The 25,605-nt window shown below is 47.3% G+C and overlaps 1 protein-coding gene across 4 annotated transcripts in view; it reads right to left on the bottom strand.

The window, feature by feature from the left end:
* Nucleotides 1–25,605, bottom strand: part of vmp1 (vacuole membrane protein 1) — a 220,893-nt gene that overhangs the window by 177,166 nt on the left and 18,122 nt on the right. For all 4 annotated transcript variants that reach the window (XM_072469916.1, XM_072469917.1, XM_072469919.1 and 1 more), the window contains exon 2: nt 8,373–8,482. In XM_072469916.1, coding sequence (XP_072326017.1) covers nt 8,373–8,454 — 82 coding nt within the window. In that variant the 5' untranslated portion in view covers nt 8,455–8,482. The remainder of the gene's footprint in view (nt 1–8,372; nt 8,483–25,605) is intronic.

The following is a 25,605-nucleotide window of genomic DNA, read 5'->3' as shown; positions in this document are numbered from 1 at the left end:
CCTATAAAGTCTCTCGTAAAAGGTCTTAAACACCTTGTTTATCTTCCCTGCTCTCCGCACCGTAGCTCCCTTTTCATCCCTAATTCCCCCTATCTCCCTCGCCGCTGTCCTCTTTCGCAGCTGATGGGCCAACAGGCGACTCGCCTTTTCCCTATATTCATATCTCATCCCCTGTGCCTTCCTCCACTGTGCCTCTGCCCTCCTTGTGGTCAACAGGTCGAACTCCGTCTGGAGTCGTCGCCTCTCCCTGTATAGTCCTTCCTCCGGGGCCTCCGCGTATTCTTTATCTACCCTCAAAATCTCCCCCAGTAGTCTTTCCCTTTCCTTGGCCTCTATTTTCCCCTTGTGGGCCCTGATGGAGATCAGCTCTCATCTGACCACCGCCTTTAGTGCTTCCCATACTACTCCCACTCGGACCTCCCCACCGTCATTGGCCTCCAGGTATCTTTCGATACATCCCCGCACCCTTCCGCAGACTCCCTCATCCGCCAGTAATCCCACATCCAGTCGCCAGAGTGAACGCTGCTCCCTCTCCTCTCCTAGTTCCAGGTCCACCCAGTGTGGGGCATGATCTGAAACAGCTATGGCTGAATACTCAGTTCCTTCCACCCTCGAGATCAGTGACCTTCCCAAAACAAAGAAATCTATCCGGGAATACACCTTGTGAACATGGGAGAAGAAGGAGAACTCTTTGGCCTTCGGCCTAACAAATCGCCACGGATCCACTCCCCCCCATTTGGTCCATAAACCCCCTAAGCACCTTGGCCGCTGCCGGCCTTCTTCCGGTCCTCGATCTAGATCTATCTAACCCTGGGTCCAACACGGTGTTGAAGTCCCCCCCCATTATCAGGTTTTCTACCTCCAGGTCCGGGATACGTCCCAGCATCCGCTTCATAAATCCCGCATCATCCCAATTTCTGGCATATACGTTACCCAACACGACCTCCATTCCCTCCAGTCTGCCACTCACCATCACATATCTGCCTCCGCTGTCTGCTACAATGTTCCTAGCTTCGAATGACACCCGTTTCCCCACCAGTATGGCCACCCCTCTGTTCTTTGCATCCAGCCCTGAGTGGAACACCTGTCCCACCCATCCTTTCCTTAACCTAACTTGGTCCGCCACCTTCAGGTGCGTCTCCTGAAGCATAGCCACATCTGCCCTCAATCCTTTCAAGTGAGCGAACACTCGGGCCCTTTTAATCGTCCCATTTAGGCCTCTCACGTTCCACGTGATCAGCCGAACTGGGGGGCTACCTGCCCCCTTCACTTGTCGACTAGCCATCACCCTCTCTAGGCCAGTCCCACGTCCCGCGCACCCACCCGTTCCCCAGGCGGCGCATTCCAGCCCCGACCACCCTTTCTTTTACCAGCTCCTCTTTGATTTCAGCAGCAGCAACCCAGTTATCCTCCCCACCCCCCGCTAGATCCCCATCTAGCATGATTGCTCCCCCATATTGCTTCCGAAAGTCAGCTGATTTCAACTGACCCCGGCTTCTCCCGCTCTCTCCTTGACCCCCCCCGTGTGGGGAACTCCCATCTACCTTGCGCCTATCTTCCCGCCATCATCTTTCTGGCGTGGGAACAAGAACAGTAAGCACAGTGTTCTCTATAGTTGTCCCGCCCCTTGTGGCGCAGTTCCCTCTGCCGCCCCACTCCCATTCCCCATCCCCCGCCTATGTCTCTTCTTCCCCCCCACTGGCGCCCACATTTCTTATTGCCCCCCCCCTCCCCAATTTACATCTCTATATACATCGGCATTGTCATTTCCCCTCTAACATCAGTCCCTCAGTTCTGATCCAGTTTCTCGTTTTTAATGAAGGTCCATGCTTCTTCCGCCGTTTCGAAGTAGTAATGCGTCTCCTGGTGCGTGACCCACAGTCACGCCGGCTGCAGCATCCCGAACTTCACCTTCTTCTTGTGTAGCACCTCCTTGGCTCGATGAAAACTCGCCCTCCTTCTCGCCACCTCCGCACTCCAATCCTGGTAGACCCGTACCACGGCATTCTCCCATCTACTACTTCGTACCATTTTGGCCCATCTCAGAACCACCTCTGTCATTGAAGCGATGAAATCGCACGATCGCCGCCCTAGGTGGTTCTCCCGCCTTTGGTCTCCTCGCAGGGACCCGATGAGCCCCTTCCACTTCCAAGGGGCCCCAGCTCCCCTTAGCAAGCGTAGCATCGTGCTCACGTAAGCCCCGCCGTCCGCTCCTTCCACTCCCTCGGGGAGATCCAGGATCCGAAGGTTCTTTCTCCGTGATCTGTTTTCTAGGACTTCAATCCTTTCAATGCACTTTTTGTGGAGTGCCTCGTGCGTCTGCGTTTTGACCGCCAGGCCCAGGATCTCGTCTTCGTTGTCCGTCACCTTCTGCTCCACTACGCAGAGCTCCATCTCCTGGGTCTTTTGTGCCTCCTTAAGCCCCTCAATTTCCTGTAGCATCGGGGCCAGCACCTCCTTCTTAAGCAGCTCCACACACAGTCTCAAAAATTCGTCTTGGTCCGGCCCCCATGTCACCTGGGCTCTCTCCGCCGCCATCTTGCTCCTTTTTTCTTCTGCCCCTGTCCTCGAGGATTCTTCGCGATCTGGCCACCGCCGCCGATATTTTTCTTTTTCGTTTGGGGGGGGGGGGGGGGGAAGAACGACTCCCTGTTGTCTCACCCCACACCGGGTTTCGTCCCGAAAAAATTCCCCGTTGGGGCTCTTAAAAGAGCCCGAAGGTCCGTTCGAGCTGGAGCTGCCGAAACGTGCGGCTTAGCTGGTCATCGCCGCAACCGGAAGTCCCATGGAGTTCACCTGACCCACAACTTTTAATAGATTGTGGTATGGGGAGCACACGGCTCACTCTACTGGTATGGTACAGTAGAAAATGGACCAGTGGTTTTTAAAACAAAACAATGTTTATTCTATGAACTCAAGTTAACCTTTCTAAAACAAAGTGAATATCTTAGCAACCAGTAAATTAAATATACCCCCCAAAGAATAAAACACTAAGTAACCTGTATGCTGTCCTTTTATCCAAAAGACTTAACAAACCTTCAAACAGGAACATATTTGGGTTACATTTAATACGGAGACCTTTTTACAATTCTGAGTTCACCAAATGATCCATAGATAGTCTTTGCATGGCAGAGATCAACAGCAGTGCAACTCACTAAAACACACCCAAGCTGCTCTTAAACTGAAACTAAAAAGCAGAAGTGGAGCTCAGCTCCACCCACACTCTGACATCACTCCAGTAACATGAGCAACTAAACATTTCTTAAAGGTACATTTCTTAAACACCCATTTCTTAAAGGGGACTCTCACATGACACACTTTATATTCCACGTGCATGGGATAGGGCAAGATTAAAAAATAATGGTAATGAAAACCAAATCTTGTGCGAAGTTGGCAGAGATCAACCGGCCTCTCTTCTCCTGTCATTTCAGTAGAATGACCTGTTTAGATGTTTTAGACCGAAGGGGACAGTGGAAATAAAATGCAAGGGTTCTTGCCCTGATCAGTATAAAGTGCACATGTAGATGCCGATTTATAATAGGATTGATGAACTTAGAGCCCCATTTGCCAGTCAAAAGCATGCTGACGCCCATTTGTGGTGTGATGCAAGGCACTTTGCAAAGGAACCAAGATCTGCTGGCTGGCGCAAATATACGAGTCAGCACATTCACGAGAGGAAATAATAAGGTGATAAAAGCATCACATGTTTATTTCCACATTAATGTTTGCTACTGTATCAGTTTGAGTAATTGTTTGAGATGAACAAACACTGATATGAGAGCTGGCGTGCCCAGAATGTAAGAAGCACTAAAACAGACACGGTCACTAAGTACCCCAGGTTAATACTTGCATCTCTGATGAGAATTAATTCCATTACACTGTTGTGATCACCAGCTCAGACCAAACAAGGGTGTAATAATCCACAGGAGGCAGGGGTTCAGTCACCACACCAGTATTTATTTGCAATAACTTATATACAAGAGCAGCTCCAAACAGTGCTGCTAGCATTCCAGTCAACTTAAGACTGCCTCACAAAGCCTACACAGGTGCTTAAATGGGCCCCCTCAATGAGCTATCATTGAGGGAGCTCATACTCCAATTGGCCAACCAATAATGCCAATTGGAGGTCATTTACCCCCCCCCCCCCCCCCCCCCCCCAAGGTCCGAGGAATTCCTGCCAGCTGGCATTCCTCTGAGCTTCTTCCTGCTCCTCCTGTCCGGGTCTGTCACCTCTGTGTCGTCCGCCAGGTCGTTCTCCGACGTGGGTGGGGTGTACCTTATAGGTGCCCTACTTTTCCTTGACGACCTCCTTGGAAGATGTACTTCCTCCTCCTCGGGGAGAGGTGTTGCGGCGGCCTCGTCGAACGTGTCCATCTCCGACTCTGATGACTGGATGACGGGGTCTGGAGAAATTGCTCGGGGCTGGGGTGTGGGTATCTTTCCCGTCTGAGCTATCCCAGCTTGAGGCGGTCCTGCTTCGACTGCCTCCAGGTGTGGTTCCGCTGCCCTTGTTTGGTCTAGGTGTTTCTTCAGCACCTTACCTCCTATCGACACTTTATATGATATGGGCTCTGTTTGGGACTCTACCGTGCCTTTGACCCACGTTGGTCCATTCCCATAATTCTTGACCCAACCCGGTGCCCCCACCTGGAAATGTCTCTGCTGCCGACTATTATCGCGCCCCCTGCGTTGGACCTCCTGTTGTTTCTCCACTTTCCCCGTTAAATTTAGGAAAAGGAGACTCAGCCTCGTTCGCAGCCGCCTTCCCATTAAGAGTTCAGCTGGCGGTATGCCCGTTGTGGAATGCGGTGTGGTCCTGTAATCAAACAGCCAGCGGGAGAGCTTTGTGTCCATTGACGCTGCCGGCTGCTTATTGAGTCCCGCTTTTAGTGTCTGGGCCGCTCTCTCTGCCAGGCCGTTGGACGCTGGCTGGTAAGGGGCCATTTTGATGTGGCGAACTCGGTTTCCCTTTAGGAATTTTCCAAATTCCTGTAGCCACCTAAAATGGCTGATTCCTTATTAATTTGGCCAAAACCCGATTTAAAATGGCTAACCGAAAAGGCGGATGGGGAAAGCAGCCAACAGGACACAAACGGACAGCTGCAGACAGAATAGCGTATTCGGCTCTGGGGAAGTCGGCCCATATCGATACTCAAGACTATTAGCAGCACATCAACCTAGACATCTGCAGTTTAATCGGCTATCCCCGGGAACAATTACAACATATTAGCAATTGAATGCCGGGCCAGACCCGTCGGCGCCTGCAGTGGCCGAAACAAAGGCAGGTGAACGACCACCCCCCGATCGAGGAATCGGCCCATTATTGGAGCGTATCAAACCCAGTGATTGGGAACAAGTCCAATCACTTGGGACTCAGGGTCAAGGGCCGCCCCGAGAGGCAGGAAGCCCCTGGGCCCTATAAAGTGAGGGGCCAAGTTCAGATCTCTCTCTCTCTCCCTTCTTCGTGTTTACCCAGAGGACGTCCAACCATTTGGAGTGGGCGTCCACTATCACCAAAAACATTGAGCCCATGAAAGGGCCGACGTGGTCAATATGCAGGCGGGTCCACGGTCTGCCTGGCCATTCCCACGGGTGCAATGGCGCAGCTGGTGGCACTCTTTGCCCCTGTTGGCACTCCTGGCACCGACATACCAAGGCTGCTATGTCTGTGTCCAATCCTGGCCACCAAACGTAGCTTCGAGCTAGCATCTTCATTTTAGACACCCCTGGGTGTCCGTGATGTAACTCGGTTAAGATTGCCCGACAGCCCCGAGCTGGGACTATTACCCGGGCTCCCCATAATAGGATACAGTCTTCTACGGTTATTTGGTCCCTTCTGCTCCAGTATGGGTGCATCTGGGGCTCCACTGGTCTCTCCAGTTCCCCTGTTAGCAGTAAATGCTTCATCTTGGCTAAAACTGGGTCTTTTTGCGTCCACAACCGAATATGTTGTGTGCCCACTGGTAGGGTGTCCAAAAAATTTAGTCATTACTGTCTCCTCTACTTTTGGTATTAGCGGCGGGGTGTCTGGGAGGGGAAGTCTGCTCAAAGCATCTGCATTTGCTACTCGCGTTCCCGGTCTGTGCTCCAGAACGTATCTATACGCCGCCAGTAGCAACGCCCAGCGTTGGATTCGAGCTGATGCAATCGGGGATATTGACTGGTCTTCTTTTAATAACCCTAATAACGGCTTATGGTCCGTCACTATGGTGAATTTCCGCCCGTAGATACTGGTGAAATTTTTTTTACTGTAAATATCACCGCCAGTCCTTCCTTCTCGATTTCGGCGTACTTTCTCTCAGCCATCGCCAAAGTCCTCGAAGCATAGGCTATTGGCCGTTCTTCCCCATTCCTTCCTCTATGGGCTAAGACGGCTCGGCTCCTACCCCGTAAGGTGATGCGTCATACGTGACCACCAACTCCTTCCTTGGGTCATAATGCTCTAGGACATTTTCGGATGACAGCTGTTCCTTAATGTCCCTAAATGCTCGGTTTTGGCAGGCGGACCTTTCCATTCTTGGCCCTTTTTTAGTAGCTGGTGGAGGCGTTCTAGGATGGACGCCCTATTTTCAATAAATTTGCCATAATAGGTTACCAATCCTAGAAATGATCGTAGCTCCTGGACCGTGGTGGGAGCTGGGGCTTCTTTTATTTCCCTTACTCGGTCTTCCAATGGGTGTAAGCCCGACTCGTCTATATGATATCCCAGGTACGTCACTTGTGGGGCCAGAAAAACACATTTTTCTCTTTTCAGCCATACGCCTGCCTTTGCGAAACTCCCGAGCACTTCCTCCAGGTTCCTTAAGTGTTCCCCGTTTGTCCTACCCGTGATTAAGACATCGTCCAAATACATCGCCACCTGCGGTAGGCCCTGCAGAATATTTTCCATCGTACGCTGGAATATAGCGCAGGCTGATGACACTCCGAAGGGTAGCCTAGTATAACGAAAAAGTCCCTTCAGGGTGTTGATCGTAGCGAACTTCTGGGAGTCCTTGTCCAGTTTTAACTGCAGGTAGGCGTGGCTCATGTCTAGTTTCGTGAACAAAAGCCCACCTGCTAATTTGGCATATAGGTAGTCTATTTTCAGGATCGGGTATTTGTCCAGCAGTGCGTATTTGTTTACCGTCTGTTTGAAATCTCCAGAGACGTATCGAGCCGTCTGGCTTCAAAATTGGTACCACCGGCGCTGCCCATTCCGAGAACTGTACTGGTCTGATAATGCCGTTGTGCCGTAACCTTTCTATTTCGACATCTACTTTCTTTGTCGCAATATTATATAACTGTTCCCCTTTGGAGGAGGATGGGGCATCTAGGTTGTGTACTTCCCTGCGTCCCCACCTGCTATTCCTCTTTTGCCACCTCCTTCTAGGGTTTCTGTCGCTGTTACCCCACTCTGTCTGGTGCCAGAAACAGTCCTTCTCTGTTGGGGGAGCCTCAGCCGGTAGTTCCCTCTGTCTCCAGTTAGTCCTAGCAGACTTGGGGGCAGTTCTGGGGTTTTCCTTTGGCCCTCTGTTCCTCAGGCTTTTTCGGAGGGCGGCTATCTGGTAGCTGGACCCATTGTGGTAGTCCCTCTCCCAAGTATCTACCTCCATTGGCGTGCCCTGTAGTTCCTGCGCTCCACTTGCTGCCTTTTCTAGGGACAGTGCGAGCTGTAACGCCCGCCTTCAGTCTAGCTGCGTTTCCGCCAACAGGCGCTTCTGTATTTGGAGGTCATTTATGCCACACACTAACCAGTCCCGAAGCATTTCATTTAGCGTTGGGCCGAACTCACATTTTTCCGCCAGCCTTCTCAGGCGGGTCAAGAAATTCGTGACTGACTCTCGGTCTTCCCGCTTCGTTGTGTAGAATCTGTACCTACGCAAAATGAGGGGTGGTTTTGGGTCATAGTGCTCTTCCACCAATTTTGTTAATTCTTGGAACGGTATCGTGTCCGGCGTATCGGGATAAGTTAGACTACGGATAATGGCGAAGGCTGAGGGTCCGCACGCCGACAGCAGTATAACCAGTTTCCTTCCGTCCTCCCTTATCTCATTGGCCTGGAAAAAGTAACACATTCTCTCCATATAACTTTATATACAAGAGCAGCTCCAAACAGTGCTGCTAGCATTCCAGTCAACTTAAGACTGCCTCACAAAGCCTACACAGGTGCTTATATGGGCCCCCTCAATGAGCTATCATTGAGGGAGCTCATACTCCAATTGGCCAACCAATAATGCCAATTGGAGGTCATTACAAAGGGAAAATCATTTTAGTTAAGGAAGTTGAAGTAAATGGTTTGGGTCAGTTTGATTTCAGCAGTGAAAATTACAGGGTGTTTTAAAAACAGAAAAAATAATAATTGCTTAACTGCAACTTCCGGGGACAATGCTCACCTGTGGCATTACCATTCTGTTGTTCTTTCTGCATCCTTGGGCGGTGGTACTGCAGTTCATGTGATTTTTCACTTCCAGCCATTTTTGAAATTCACCACCCCCCTGTGATTCTGTCAAAACAAATGAGAATAAAATTCAGAATAGTGCAATGGACAGGATTATTTCCAGTAACTAATGGTATGATTTCAATTGGAATTGCATAGTGCTCTGGCAAGGCCACACCCAGAGTGGTATATATGTAGCTCTGGTCTCTATATCCAAGGCAGAATAAACTTACAATGGAGGCAGAACAGTGAAGGTTGATTAGATTAGCTCCTAGGATGAGAGTGTTGTCTTTTGACAAGGTTGTGTAAATTGGGCCTGTACCCTGGAGTGCAGAAGAACGAGAGGTGATCGCATTGAAAGGTACACAATTCTGATGGGGCTTGACGACAGAGACACTGGCGGGGAAACGGTGGAGCAGGGACACAGTCTCAGGATTACAGTTGATGATTTAGAATAATAATGCCTTAGATTTATACGCACCACCTTTAATATAATAAAACATAAGAGCATTTTTAACTAAGACACCAAGCCACATAGGAAATATCAGATCAACTGGCTGAAAGCTTGGTCAAAGAAGTGGGTTTTAAGGAGTGTCTTAAGAAAAGAAAGAGAGATAGAGAGGAGATCTAGGGATGGTATCCCAGAGCTTGGAGCCTAAGCAACTGAAGACACAGCCGACAAAGGCAGTTTGATTAAAATTGGGATGCTCAAGGGGTCAGAATTAAAGGATCACATATCTTGGGAGGATGTAGGGGTCGGGAAGATTAGAGAAAAATGAAGGGGGGACAAGGCCATGGAGGGATTGGAAAACAAGACGAGAATTCTTAAATCAAGATGTTGCTCGTAAATGATGCAGTCAGGCAAGGCCCTGGGCCCTGATGGCTTCCCAGTCAAGTTTTACAAGGCATTCTCAGAACATCTCACATCTCGGTTATTAGAAATGTTTAATGACTCCTTCTCTTACTTAAGGCTCTATTTCCTTGCTCTTTAAGGGGGGCAAAGAACCGGTCGGGTGTGCTTCATACCAACCCATCTCACTTTTAAACGTGGATGTTAAGCTGCTCGCCATGGTTCTGGATCTCCGGTTGGAGCCTTGCCTCCAAAGTATAATTGTAAAGGGCCGTCAATTGTCAACCAATACATGTCGCCTTTTAAACGTTATTCTTCCCCCCTCCACCTGCACCCAAATCATAGAACATAGAACAGTACAGCACAGTACAGGCCCTACGGCCCATGATGTTGTGCCGACCATTTATCCTAATCTAAGATCAACCTAACCTACACCCCTTCAATTTACTGTTGTCCATGTGCCTGTCCAAGAGTCGCTTAAATGTCCCTAATGACTCTGACTCCACCTCGGCTGGTAGTGCATTCCACGCACCCACCACTTCTGTGTAAAGAACCTACCTCTGACATCTCCCCTGTACCTTCCTCCAATCACCTTAAAATTATGTCCCCTTGTGACAGCCATTTCCGCCCTGGGGAAAAGTCTCTGGCTATCCACGCCTCTCATCATCTTGTAAACCTCTATCAAATCACCTCTCTTCCTTCGCTCCAGTGAGAAAAGCCCTAGCTCCCTCAACCTTTCTTCATAAGATATGCCCTCCAGTCCAGGCAGCATCCTGGTAAATCTCCTCTGCACCCTCTCCAAAACATCCACATCCTTCTTATAATGAGGCGACCAGAACTGGTCACAATATTCCAAGTGTGGTCTAACCAGGGTTTCATAAAGCTGCAGCAAAACCTCGCAGCTCTTAAACACAATCCCCCTGTTAATGAAAGCTAACAGACATTCTTAACAATCCTAACAACCTGGGTGGCAACTCGACATAGATCGGAGTATTTCCGACTATATAGGGGAACAAGACAGGGATGCCCGCTGTCTCCATTGTTGTTCGCGTTGGCAATTGAACCTCTGCCCATGGCGTTGAGAGACTCCAGGAAATGGAGAGGGGTGATTAGAGGGGGAGAAGAACACCGAGTCTCGTTATACGCAGATGACCTATTGTTATACGTGTCGGACCCAGCGGGGGGGGGGATGATAGAGGTTATGCAAATTTTGAGGGGGTTCGGGGATTTCTCGGGGTATAGGCTAAACATGGGGAAGAGTGAATTATTTGTGATACATCCAGGGGACCAGAGTAGAGAGATAGAAGGCTTGCCTCTAAGGAAAATGGAAAGAAACTTCCGATACCTGGGGATTCAGATCGCTAGGAGCTGGGGAACCTTGCAGACTTAATCTGACACGGCTGGTAGAACAAATGGAGGAGGACTTCAAGAGGTGGGACATGCAGCCTCTGTCGCTGGCGGGCAGGGTGCAAGCAATTAAGATGATGGTCCTCCCGAGGTTCTTATTTGTATTTCAATGTCTCCCTATACTAATCACCAAGACCTTTTTTAATAAAATAGACAGGAGCATCACGAGCTTCGTGTGGGCAGGGAAAGTTCCGAGAGTAAGGAGGGGGTTCCTTCAGCGTAGTAGGGACAGAGGAGGATTGGCACTACCGAACTTGGGCGATTACTATTGGGCCGCCAATGTGGCAATGATACGTAAATGGATGATGGAGGGTGAGGGAGCGGCGTGGAAAAGACTGGAGAGAAAGTCCTGTAAAGGGACGAGTTTAGAGGCGCTGGTGACGGCGCCGCTACCGATCTCACCTAAAAAGTTTACCACAAACCCGGTGGTGGCGGCAACATTGAATATCTGGGGACAGTGGAGGCGACAGAGAGGGGTGCGGGGAGCCCTGGTGGGGTCCCCAATCAGGAACAACCATAGGTTCGCCCCAGGAAGAATGGATGGAGGATTTCAGAGTTGGTACCAGTTGGGAATTAGGAGGGTGGGAGATTTATTTATAGATGGGACTTTTGCGAGCTTGGGACCACTGGAGGAAAAGTATAAGTTGCCCCGGGGAAATTTCTTGAGATATATGCAGGTGAGGGCATTTACTAGACAACAGGTGAGGGAATTTCCGTTGCTCCCGACACAGGGGATACAGGACAAGGTGCTTTCAGGGGTGTGGGTCGGAGAGGGCAAGGTGTCAGAGATTTACCGAGAGATGAGGGAAGAGGGGGAGGAGTCGGTGGGCGAACTAAAAGGAAAGTGGGAAGAAGAGCTAGGGGAGGAGATAGAGGAGGGTATGTGGGCTGATGCCCTAAGCAGGGTAAATTCCTCTTCCTCATGCGCCAGGCTTAGCCTGATTCAATTTAAGGTGCTACATAGAGCACACATAACGGGAGCAAGATTGAGCAGGTTCTTTGGAGTGGAGGACAAATGTGGGAGGTGTGGCGGGAGCCCGGCAAACCACGCACATATGTTTTGGGCGTGCCCGGCACTGGAAGGGTATTGGAAGGGAGTGACGGGAGTGATTTCGCGGGTTGTGAAGGCCCGGGTCAAACCAGGCTGGGGGTTAGCTCTATTTGGAGTTGCGGAAGAGCCGGGAGTGCAGGAGGCGAAAGAGGCCGACGTTGTGGCCTTTGCGTCCCTAGTAGCCCGGCGCAGGATCCTACTCATGTGGAAGGAGGCGAAACCCCCCGGACTGGAGGCCTGGGTAAATGATATGGCGGGGTTCATTAAACTGGAGCAGTTAAAGTTTGCCCTGAGAGGATCGGCTCAAGGGTTCACCAGGCGGTGGCAGCCATTTCTCGACTACCTAGGGGAACGTTAGAGGGAAGACAGATGACCAGCAGCAGCAACCCAGGGGAAGGGGGGGGGAGGGGGAGATTTAGTTTAGTTTAGGTCAAAGATAAAGGGGTTTTGTTACTTGTGGATTGTTAAAAATTTCTGTATTGTTATTGTTGCGCTTGCTTTGTAAGAGGGGAAAATTTGTTGTTTGGGAAAAAAATTTCAATAAAGCATATTTTTAAAAAAAAACCTGGGTGGCAACTTTGAGGGATCGTTGCACGTGGACCCAAAGATTCCGCTGTTCCTCCACACTTCCAAGAATCCTGCCTTTAACCCTGTATTCAGCATTCAATTTCGACCTTCCAAAATGAATCACTTCATATTTATCTAGGTTGAACTCCATCTGTCACTTATCAGCCCAGCTCTGCTTCCTGTCAATGTCCTGTTGTAACCTGCAACAGCCCTCGATACTATCTACAACTTCACCAACCTTCGTATCACCGGCAAACTTACTAACCCACCCTTCCACTTCCTCATCCAAGTCATTTATAAAAACCATAAAGAGCAACGGTCTCAGAATAGATCCCTGCGGGATACCACTGGTCACCGACCTCCAGGTGGAATACTTCCATCCACTACCACTCGCTGTCTTCTTTCGGCCAGCCAATTCTGTATCGACAGCCAAATTTCCCTCTATCCCATGCCCCCTAACTTTCTGAATGAGCCTAACATGGGGTATCTTATCAAATGCCTTACTGAAATCCATATACACCACATCCACCGCCCGACCTTCATCAATGTGTCTCGTCACATCCTCAAAGAATTCAATGAGGCTTGTGAGGCATGACCTTCCCCTCACAAAGCTATCTTTAGTCAAACTATATTTTTCTAAATAATCATAAATCCGATCTCTCAGAATCCTTTCCAATATTTTGCTCACCGCAGACACAAGACTGACTGGTCTGTAATTCCCAGGGATTTTCCTATTCCCTTTCTTGAACAGGGGAACAACATTCGCCTCCCTCCAATCATCCGGTACTATTCCAGTGGAGAGTGAGGATGCAAAAGATCATCGCCAACGGTGCAGTAATCTCCTCCCTCGCTTCCCGTAGTAACTTTGGGTATACCCCGTCAGGCCCAGGGGACTTATCTATCCTGATGTTTTTCAAAATTTCCAGCACATCCTCCTTCTTAATATCAACCTGTTTGAGTCTATTAACCTGGTTCACACTGTTCTCATGAGCAACAAGGTCCCTCTCTCTCGTGCAATCTGAAGCAAAATATTCATTTAGGGCATCCCCCATCTCCTCAGACTCTAGGCACAAGTTCCCTCCACTGTTCCTCATCGGCCCTACTCTCACTCTGATCATCCTCTTATTTCTCACACAAGTGTAGAACGCCTTGGGGTTTTCCCTAATCCTTCCCGCCAGGGATATTTCATGCCCCCTTCTAGCTCTCCCAAGTCCATTTTGAGTTCCTTCCTGGCTACCTTGTAACCCTCTAGAGCCGTGCCAGATCCTTGCTTCCTCAACCTTACGTAAGCTTCCTTCTTCCTCTTGACTAGAAGCTTCACTTCTCTCGTCAGCCAAGGCTCCTTCACCTTACCATTCCTTCCTCGTCTCAGTGGGACAAAACTATTTAGCACTCGCAGCACCTATCAGAGATAATAATATCTCTTGACTCTGAAAAAGCATTTGACAGGGGTTCAGCCATAAATTTGCCTTGTGGATCTGCTGGCTATATAATGCCCGTACAGCCAGCTTTCACACAAACACTCTATACTCAGACTGCTTCCCCTTGAATTGGCTGCCCACTTTCGTTCGCCCTAGAGGCTTGCCAGCTTTAGAGTGCTGGCTGACAAAATTTCAGCTAACCAACTCTAGCCTTTTTCGTTACTTTCGAGTTTGTGGCTTCTCTCGCACGGCTTTCCCTTCTTTTCTTTTGGTTCCACCTTCCTCCATGCTGAAGAGTAGTTTGTCCTTAGCTCAGCCTGGCATGGGGTCTATTTCAGATATATGGCCACATTCTCTCATCTGATCTCTTCCTACTAAGCGGGGACGGGGTCAGTGCAAAATGTGAGCTGGGTCTTATACTTACTGGCGAGGCTTGGAGAGAGGCCCTATACAGGGTCAACTCCATGTCCTCATGTGCCTGGTTGAGCCTAATCCAGTTCAAGGTGCTACATAGGACACACTTGAAGACAAGGATGAGTGGGGTTTTTCCAAACATGGAGGACAGATGTGATTGTTGCTCACTTGTCCCAGCTAACCATATGAATATGTTTTGGTCCTGCCCCAAACTTGCTAGCTTCTGGACTTCCTGGTTTAGCACCATACAAGAGAGTCTCTGTGTGGATTTGAACCCATGTCCGCTGGCAGCCATATTTGAGAAAAGCCACCGGCCTTTCACTCTGTGGTAGAGGCGGACGTTGGTGCATTTGCCTCACAGATGAACATTGCTTGGTTAGAGGTCCCCTGTTCCGCCCAGTGCCTTTGGCTAGTTGGGTGGTTAAATGTTGTTCAACAAAATTAAATTCACAATCAGGGGTTCAGTGGAGAGGTTCTACCTGAAATGGCAACGATTTCTTTCTTTCTTTCAACTAGACACCATCAGCTGTTCGGGGTCTTAGGCATTTAAGTCAATTATGTTTTTTTATTTGCATGCCATTTTTGTACTTTTTGAAATTTTTCCAATTAAGGGGCAATTTACCATGGCCAATCCACCTACTCTTTGGGTTGTGGGGGTGAAACCTATGCAGACACGGGGAGAATGTGCAAACTCCTCATGGACAGTGACCCGAGGCCGGGTTTGAATCCGGGTCCTCGGCACCGTGAGATAGCAGTGCTAACCACTGTGCCACCCTGTAATATTTGCACTCTTACTTTTGTTGCTGGTATGTTATTATGTAAAAACTTTAAAAAACATACTTTAAAAAAATACTCTCCCCATTTGCTCTATACCCCTTCAATATCGATAACTTACAAAAATCTCAGCATTTTGAAAATTCTCATTGACCCTTGACCTCAACAGCATTTGGGGGTGGAAAGAGTTCAAGATTTCCACTATCCTTTATGTGAAGAAATGCTTCCTCACAGCACCCCTGAACAGCTTAGTTCTAATTTTATGTTTATAGCCCCTTGTTCTGCATTCCCCTGATGGCAGAAATGGGTTCGCTCTATCTACGTTATTAAATTGTTTAATCACCTCAAACATTTCAATTAAATTACCCTTTAATCTTTTATATTCAAAAACCTGAGCTTTTCAATAGAAAAAGGTGTGTGAAAGAAGAGTTACTCAAGATTGGTAAAGATACAAACAGCAGATGTAGAATAAGGGACACAACGTCTAGCTGGAAGAGGGTACTGTTAAGAGAGCTAACATGAAATTCTTCAGTGATCAGCATATTGAATAAACTTCTAGATAGAGAATGGAGGCAGAAACCCTGGAATCACTGAATAAACAATTAGATACTATAATGGCATGGTGCTCGGACCTCTCTGGATAAACAAATCAAGATTGAATATACTTTCTTCATCCATCATCATCTTGAAATGTCGCCAAGCGTTGTAATAAAAACGAAAGCAAGCAAATCAGTTGAATATCAGTGTTTCACAGAATGCTAAATTACCGTATTAAAAATAAGAGTTGCGATTTGCATTACTTTGTGAAGCCAACGTGTTTTACAAGCTCAGAAAAGGGGATCCCTGTGTTGCAGGTCTGGTTCCTACCATGTGTCAACATTTTAGAATAGATCACAAGCTGTCTGAGCTTGCACATAGCCAAAAACAATTTTCAGAATTTGACACAGCAGATTGGTTTTACTGATAAGGGGCGTCATTCTCCGACCCCCCGCCAGGTCGGAGAATCGCCGGGGGCTGGCATGAATCCCGCCCCCGCCGGTTGCCGAAGTCTCCGGCACCGGATATTCGGCGGGGGCGGGAATCGGGCCGCGCCGGTTGGCGGGCCCCTCCGCTGGATTCTCCGGCCCGGATGGGCCGAGGTCCAGCCGATAAATTGCCTGTCCCGCCGGCGTGGATTAAACCACCTTTTGAACGGCGGGACAAGGCAGCGTGGGCGGGCTCCGGGGTCCTGGGGGGGGGGGGGGGGGGCGCGGGGCGATAGGCCCCGGGGGGTGCCCCCCCACGGTGGCCTGGCCCGCGATCGGGGCCCACCGATCCGCGGGCGGGCCTGTGCCGTGGGGGCACTCTTTCCCTTCCGCCTCCGCCATGGTCTCCACCATGGCGGAGACAGAAGAGACTCCCTCCACTGCGCATGCGTGGGAAACTGTCAGCGCCCGCTGACGCTCCCGCGCATGCGCCGCCCGGAGATGACATTTCCGCACCAGCTGGCGGGGCAACAAAGGCCGTTTCCGCCAGCTGGCGGGGCGGAAATTCCTCCGGCGTCGGCCTAGCCCCTCAATGTTGGGGCTCGGCCCCCAAAGATGCGGAGCATTCCGCACCTTTGGGGCAGCGCGATACCCGTCTGATTGGCGCCGTTTTAGGCGCCAGTCGGCGGACATCGCGCCGTTTCGGGAGAATTTCACCCAAGATCTTAAAATACTACTTTTTCATGTTGAATTTTGAAGCATCTGATCTCCAATAGATTATTAACCTGTTTGATATTACGAGGCTTTTCTTCTGTTAAGAAACCTAGATGAAAGACCAAAGCATCTGGTACAACTAACTGGGCAAAGACCAGGAATCCAGACCCAAATCTATCTATTCTACATGACTAAGCTACTCACTGGATAAGCAGCTGAGCAGGTTCCAAACAAGCCTTACCCGCAATACCCACTTCCCTCAGCTCCTCTTAATTCATCAAGACCACATACTTCCAATGTCACCGGACTACATGCCTGCTTCAGCTCATTTGCTGCGAAAACCCTCCTCCCATGTCTTTCTTAAGTCCAGTCTTGACTATTCCAATGCTCTCCCGCTAGCCTCCCATCTTGCACCCTATTAGCTGAATTGGACATTCTGAATGCTCGCTCAGTGGACCTGAACAGGTGCCGGAGTGTGGCGACTAGGGGATTTTTACTAGTGTTAATGTAAGCCTACTTATGACAATAATAATAATAAAGATTATATAATAGGGGGCAGCAAAGTGGCGCAGTGAGTAGCACTGCTGCCTCACGGCGCCACGGTCCCAGGTTCGATCCCGGCTCTGGGTCACTGTCCGTGTGGAGTTTGCACATTCTCCCCGTGGGTTTCGCCCCCACAACGCAAAGATGTGAAGGATTAATCACGCTAAATTGCCTCTTAATTGAAAAAAATTTATCGGGTACTCTAAATTTAAAAAGAAGAAAAAAAACAAGTGCATCCAAAACACTGCTGCCTCACACCAAGTACCATTTACCCCATGTTCGCTGATCTATATTGCCTCCTGGTTCAGCAATGCTTCATTTTTAAAATTCTGATCATCTTCAAATCCCTCTATAGACTGTCCCTTCCCTATCACTGTAACCTCTTGCAGCTGACAACCCTTTGGGAGCTTAGTGCTCCTCAATTCTAGCATTCTGTACATCTCAGATTTTAATCACTCTGCCATTGGTTGCCATTCCTTCAGATCTCTCGGCCCAGCGCCCTGTAATTTTCTCCCTGACCCACTCTGCGTCTCTACGGCTCTTTCTCCTCCTTTATGGTGCTCCTTAAAACCTCTCTCTTTTATTCATCTCGCATCTCCATGTGGTTCAATGTCAGAAAGTGCTCCGGTGAAGTGTCTTACTTTAAAGGCACAATATAAAAATGCGAGTTGTTTTTGTTGTTGGAAAGAGGAGAAAAATCACCTGGCAATGATCAGGTGTCACGATATTTGAGATTTAAAAATGTAAATTGTGAAGTAAAAGAATGATCAAGAATAGTAATTAATGGTTTTAAATAGCGAAAAGGGGGGGGGGGGGGAGACGACACATAGGATATAGTACAGGATACTACAAAATGGAGTTCAATGAGCTGGAATTTATATTACAGACCTTAGGAAACCAGTGAAGGGATTTGGGGGAATTTAATCATGGAGTCGACAAAGGCATGAATGACTTTCAACAGTTATGTGGATGTAAAAAGGGAATAGGTTGGTAGTTTTGCTGGGGTGGAAAACTAGCTTTATTAATAATGGCTAGTAGGTTTGAAGTTCAGCTCGGAGTCAAATAAGACAGACATTGCATATACCAAGTCAGCTGCAGAACTGCACTGCCTGTAATCTTTCCCAGATGGAACAATTTCCACCACCAAATGTCAATTTCACTGAAAAGTATAGGAAAAGTAATTTCTGTAAATAATAGTCCATTTCAAATTATTGTCTTGCTTCAAACTGTGATGGCAAAGCTCAAGTCTCTTGGTATGCTCTCCCCATATTAACACCGGACATGCCATTTCTCTTAACACTGAGGCAAAACTCAGTTTACACAACTTGGAACAGTATTTAATTCAGAGGGAATATTCACTGAGACAGTCACAAGCAAAAATCGAAACAGAATGAAACAGCCTTGTTTACTGCAACCATGTACATTAAACTAGGGACAGCGCATTTCATCGGATAAAAAGACCTCGGTGTGAAATTGGAAATGCACAGAGGTCAATCAACATATAGGTTAACGTGGGGGCAGCACGGTGGCGCAGTAGATAGTATTGCTGCCTCACGGCGCCGAGGTCCTAGGTTCGATCTCGGCTCTGGGTCACTGTCCATGTGGAGTTTGCACATTCTCCCAGTGTTTGCGTGGGTTTCGCCCTCACAACCCAAAAGATGTGCAGGATAGGTAGGTTGGCCACGCTAAATTGCCCCTAAATTGGAAAAAATGAATTGGGTAGTCTAAATTTATAAAAATAAAACATATAGGTTAATGCTTCAAGAGGGACGGACCCTTCATTAGTCTTGATGAAGGGTCTTAATGAAAAAGTTTGCCTTTCTCCTTCAGACTGACCCATAATGCACTCTCTCTCTCCCATTTCCCATCCCTGGTTTTAAAACTTTAGTCTTTTTAAAAAAAATATATTTATTAAAGTTTTTTAACACAATTTTTCTCCCTTACAAACAATAACCCCCCACCCCTCGTAACAAAAAAAAAAAAGAGAAATCGTGCAGAGCAAGATATATACATGGCAAAATGATATATTTACACAGCTTTGTACACTGGCCCTCACCCGTACGTGCCAGTTTCCCCAACCCTTCATGTTATCTCTTGCTCATCCACCCTCCCAGGCAGTCCCCTCCAGCTGCTGACCGACCTTCCTCGAACGCTCCGCGAGATAGTCTAGGAACGGTTTTAAAACTTTAGTCTTGATCCAATGGTAGCATTCTCCACTCAGCCAGGAAGGCAGTCATGTATATTCAAGTCCACTCTCGAGACTTAAGAGGACATGGTTGAGGCCGATTCTTCAGTGTGGCAGTGAGGAAGGATTGTACTAACATATAATTTAAAGTACCCAATTCTTCTTTTTCCCCCAATTAAGGGGCAATTTAGAGTGGCCAATCCACCTATCCTGCACATCTTGGGTTGTGTGGCTGAGACCCACGCAGACACAGGGAGAACGTGCAAACTCCAGATGGACAGTGACCCAGGATCGAACGAACCCAGGTCCCTCGGCGGCGTGAGGAAGCAGTGCTAAACACTGCACCACCACTATACAGGAAGATTAATGACAAGAGAAATTCAAAATAGCGAAGTGTAAAGTAGGTAGGAGGAAAAAGGAGGTCACATATTCCTTGGATGGCAAGAAATTAAATGTGGCAGAGGAACAAGTGGATTTGGGAATATAGATCCATAAATCACTAAAAGTAGCAACACAAGTTGATATGGCTATTATTAGAGGCTAAGAGATAATAATAGGAAGGACCTATTTTCCTCAGCAGAGAGGTCAATAATCATGGGGTGACATCAGCAGACTGATTAGAAGGGAGTTGAGGAGCAGTTTTTTTTCCAAACAGAGGATTCTTTTTGGGGGGGGGGGGGGGGGGGCTGCCTGGAACTTACTAACTGAAAGGATGATGTGTAGATGCCGGCGTTGGACAGGGGTGAGCACAGTAAGAAGTCTTACAACACCAGGTTAAAGTCCAATAGGTTTATTTCGAATCACTAGCTTTCAGAGCACAGCTCCTTCCTCACCCGAGGACGGATTCGAAACAAACCTGTTGGACTTTAACCTGGTATTGCAAGACTTCATACTAACTGAAAGGATGGTAGAGGTAGAAACCTTCATTGCATTTTCAAAAACTCTTTGTTTATGCATTTGAAACTCTATAACCGATGGCACTGTGGACTAATAGCTGGAAGGTGGGATTAGACTGGACAGCATCCCCCCCACCCCCACCCCTCAAAGTTGACACAAACATGATGACATGGGCTAAATGGCCTCCTTCCAAGGCATAAATATTTCTGTTTCTATATACAACAAATGCAAAACAAGTACTAGGTTTCATTTCCAGAAGAATGAATATAAATGCATGGAGGAAATGTTATACTAACATCGAAAAACTTGGTTAGACCATACTTGGATTACTTTTATCTCCATTGTATAAAAAGGTTATTGAAACACTGGAGAAAATCTAGGTTTGCAACCATGCTAATAGAATTGTGAAGATGCAACAATCAGGGATGATGGAGAAGGCAGAGTTCTGATGGAGGTCTTTAAAATTATGATAAGTTCAAATCAAGTAGACATGGAGAAACGGTTTCGACTTTGTGAGTGAGTCCAGAGCAAGAGTATAAATATACCATAGCCATAATAAATAACTTGGGAGGAATTTAGATCACACTGAGACTGGACCAGGTGTCATTTAAGGGATGCACATTTAATGAGGGAATAGTCAAGACCAGGGCCGGACGAGAGGTGATTTGAGTGGGAGTTCTTCACCCTTCCTCCATTCATGTCCATTTCAGCAAAGTATAAATCAGAATATCAATGGGATGCAGCAGCTGTGTGCACTGCAATTAAAAATCAAAATGCAAATCAACACTGGACTGGAACCAAGCCAAGAATGACTGTGAAAACAAAGGCAGACCAGCACGCTCACCAGAGGGTTGAGAACTGACAAGTACAAGCAGAAACTTCCATTCACAACAATAATGCTAGCGTTTGTCACAGCTACACGTTAACACAACCCCAAAATTATAATACAAAATATCCTGCTTCCCCTGCCTCCACTCGATAGGATTGCATTTACTAGCCCAAACAGCCAATTATGATACAATTGAAAAAATACTTACATTTATATAAATGGCAAGTTGTCAAATGCTTCAAAACACTCCGTACAATGAGCGGAGTGACCTAAGCAGGGAAACAGAGCAGCCATGCCAAAACAAAACACAGCAGCCATTCTGCACCAGCAACATCTAACAAGTGGTAATGATAGAGTGCCCAGTTTTTGTGTTAAAACCTTGCGCAGCACCCATAATAGTATGTTTATTTGCGAATTAACTGGTTGACGGTAGATGCATGCAGAAAACAAAGCACGACTAGAGGATAGTACATTGAACCCAATTTTCCACTTTGGCTGGAAAATCAGGTAACAAACACTGATGACCTATCTTCTGAATCCAGTATTCCAAATGTTCTCTTGGCATGCAATACCGTTCACTGAAAATACAAATTTGCCCTTTGAACTCCATATGCCAATTCATGAAGGGAATACCCTGACCATATACGCTTAAATAATTGCTTGATTGTATAGCTGGAACTAATTCTCTTAAGTTTGGGGTTTGACTTAAACAGATTTCTAACAGAATTATTTTATTATCTACATCCTGCTTGGGGCCACAGATGGTAGCACTATCATCGGAGGGATGTTTAAACACTGCACATTAAACTCTTCCTCCTTAATCTACAGGATTTTAAACATGTCTAGTATCCTCTAGTCAGAATTTAGCTTGTCTTCTCCCCTACTTTTTTCAATCTTAGTGGTGTCATGCACTATGGAGCCAGACTCTTCAGTCAGTTTCCTTCAAATAGTTAATGAAAGATGGTACATTCAGATGACCTGAAGGAGTGGAAGGATGCAAGCAAATTGCCTACGATGCAAAACCCTGTTCTTAAAGCACTATCATTGTTGTGTGCTGTGCGAAGAAGCAGGAGTTAGGAAATTAAATACTTTTCCTGGAGGGAGGAAATCAAAAACATCTTACGCTAGTTTGCTCTCATGTGTGTTCTGGCAAAGGCAAAAAATTGGTCGAGATGTGTCATATTTCTAATCTGCCAATGCCCACTTAACTGCCAAGTTTCAGGACCAAGAGATTGGTGGCTAAACTATTTGGTTCTGAAAAGTGAGGAACTAATACTCTGTAGAACAAAGCATTTAACATTTATATTTACATATTTTCCCCTCTCTCCCTTTAATAGCAATTTCAAATGTCAGTCAATGCTGAGAACTGAATTTAGGTTGCAAAGATGGAAATTTCACAATCGTACCTTTTGTCTGAAGTTAAACGGGTCACAAAAAGCAGACGAGTAAAATTCCTATCTGTGCCATGAGGTTACTAGACTCAAAACCAGTTGTTTTTTTAAAAACGGCTGCACAAAGTGAGTGTGGATAATTCTATTTCCTGTACCAGGCACAGCCATAGCAAACAAAGTTCCAAAGCAAGGTTTTAATGCACACAAAATCTCTGCAGGCTCACCAGTTCCAATTAACATTTTTAAAAAAATGTACATCCACTGCATCTCGGGACTAGTTTATGAACAGCACAAATCCAGTAGCAATTACAAAGTAATTGTCCAATTAAACAGTACAGCACGGAAAGTCTGCAGAACCATGTGCATTTGTGTTCAAAAGATCTAATTTGATTTAACATCGCATTTTATATCAAGGAGGGTGCACACAGTTTCTCCATGGAAAATATAATCAATCACATCCGCAAGAAATATTTTTAAGCTTCTGTAACCAACTTTTAAGTTTTCCTTTCTTATCATCATAATTATTTCTGGCACATGCTTCAGAACTGAACAAGAATTTTCTCCTTCATAAAGAAGAGGTGTACATTCAAGCACAATGGAAGAAACATATAGAATAGGAGCAGGAAGAGGCCACTCAGCCCTTCAGACTGCTCCACCATTCACTATGATCATGGTTGATCACACAGCTCAGTAATCCGCTCCTGCCATTCCCTCCCACCCCATATCCTTTGATTCCTCTTCGCCCCAAGTGCCATATCTTTTTTTAAATAAATTTAGAGTATCCATTTCTTTTTCCAATTAAGAGGAAATTTAGCATGGCCAATCCCCCTACCCTGCACATCTTTGGGTTGTGGGGGTGAGACCCATGCAGACACAGGGAGAATGTGCAAACTCCACACGGATTGACCCAGGGCTGGGATCAAACCTGGGACCTCGGCGCTGTGACGCAGCAGTGCTAACCACCGTGCCACCCATTCAAGTGCTATATCTAACTGTTTCTTGAAAACAATGTTTTGGCCTCAACTACTTCCAGTGGTAACAAATTCCACAGGCTCACCACTCTCTGGGTGAAGAAACTTCTCCTGTCTAAAATGGTCTACCCCGTATCCTGTCTGTGACCCTTGGTTCTGGACACCCCGACCATTGGGAACATCCTTTCTGCATCTATCCTGTCTAGTCCGGTTAGTATTTTATAGGTTTCTATGAGATTCCCCTTCATTCATTTGAACTCCAGCGAATACAATCCTAACCAATTCAATCTCTCTTCATATGTCAGTCCTGCCATCCCAGGAATCACGGCACTCCCTCTCGAGCAAGAACATCCTTCCTCAAATAAGGAGACCAAAACTGCACATAATATTCCAGGTGTGGCCTCACCAAGGCAGTGTTATTATTGCAGCAAGACATCCCTGCCCGCCAAATCCTCTCACAATGAAGGCCAGCATACTTTGCACATTGTCATTTTGGACATTCCGGATTCTCCCTGTGAACCCGAGCAGGCGCAGGAATGTGGCGACTCGGGGCTTTTCACAGTAACTTCATTGCAGTGTTAATGTAAGCCTACTTGTGACAATAAAGGCTATTAAGTACATAATAAACTAACACTTTGGATATTTTTTTATGGTTTCAGATTGTGTGAACAGCAAAGTAATTGAACAGTCCGATTTGCTGCATTACATTTGTCATCATCTGTCAACAGTGTGGACTGTACAAGATGCCCTGAAGAACTGAATATGTCAAAAATGCTACTTGTTCACATTTTCCAAATTAAAAAGGTACAGCCTCCCTGCAATGTTTCTGTGAAAACAACACTGGCTCCCTCCCACCCCTCAATCATTTCATACATGTTAGAAGAAGAGGGAAGAGGCTGCATCCAAAATTTAAAAGTATCTGTTCTCTCCAGAAGTGCTGAATAGCCTACTGTGTTTCTAGCATTTTCTATTCTTATTATCTTTTGATTGATTAATATGGTGATGGAGTCGGTTTCCATTATTAATCGTGATTACAAAATGATAGGAAACAAAAACTGCATCTGGCCTTGCTGGTAAAACACTTTTGCTAACTACATGCTCCTGTGTCATCTTAAAACCATGATGTGGAGATGCCAGCGTTGGACTGGGGTGAGAACAGTACGAAGTCTTACAACACCAGGTTAAAGTCCAACAGGTTTGTTTCGATGTCACTAGCTTTTGGAGCGCTGCTCCTTCCTCAGGTGAATGAAGAGGTCTGTTCCAGACTCGTCGATCGGCGGTTCCGACGCGCCACAGCGAAGGGCCGGGCCGGCCTCCTCGGGGGACAAACATGGGACACAACCGACAGAATACCCTTCGTCGTCCGGTGCTTCCCCGGAGCGGAGAAGCTGCGTCATCTTCTTCGCAGCCTTCAACACGTCATTGATGACGATGGGCATCTTGCCAAGGTCATCCCCACACCCCCACTGCTTGCCTTCAAACAACCGCGCAACCTCAAACGAACCGTTGTTTGCAGCGGGCTACCCAGTCTTCGGAACAGTGACCACGACACCACACAACCCTGTCATGGTAATCTCTGCGGGACGTGCCAGATCATCGACATGGATGCCACTATTACACGTGAGAACACCACCCACCAGGTACGCGGTACATACTCGTGCGACTCGGCCAACGTTGTCTACCTCATACGCTGCAGGAGGGGATGTCCCGAAGCGTGGTGCATTGGCGAGACCATGCAGACGCTGCGACAACGAATGAACGGACATCGCGCAACAATCACCAGGCAGGAATGTTCCCTTCCAGTCGGGGAACACTTCAGCAGTCAAGGGCATTCAGCGTCTGATCTCCGGGTAAGCGTTCTCCAAGGCGACCTTCAGGACCCGCGACAACGCAGAATCGCCGAGCAGAAACTTATAGCCAAGTTCCACACACGAGTGCGGCCTCAACCGGGACCTGGGATTCATGTCACATTACATTCATCCCCCACCATCTGGCCTGCGAAATCCTACCAACTGTCCTGGCTTGAGACAATTCACACCTCTTTAACCTGGGGTTACCCCATCTCTGGATCTGTAAAGATTTAATCACCTGCTAATGCTCGCATTCCTAGCATTGTTTGGCATCTTTGAATTTATCTATATATGTGTTTCTGGAACAGACCTCTTCATTCACCTGAGGAAGGAGCAGCGCTCCGAAAGCTAGTGACATCG

The sequence above is a fragment of the Scyliorhinus torazame genome, chromosome 12 (assembly GCF_047496885.1).
Source record: "Scyliorhinus torazame isolate Kashiwa2021f chromosome 12, sScyTor2.1, whole genome shotgun sequence".
Taxonomy (NCBI): Eukaryota; Metazoa; Chordata; class Chondrichthyes; order Carcharhiniformes; family Scyliorhinidae; genus Scyliorhinus; species Scyliorhinus torazame.
This window is presented reverse-complemented; position numbering and strand designations above follow the sequence as displayed.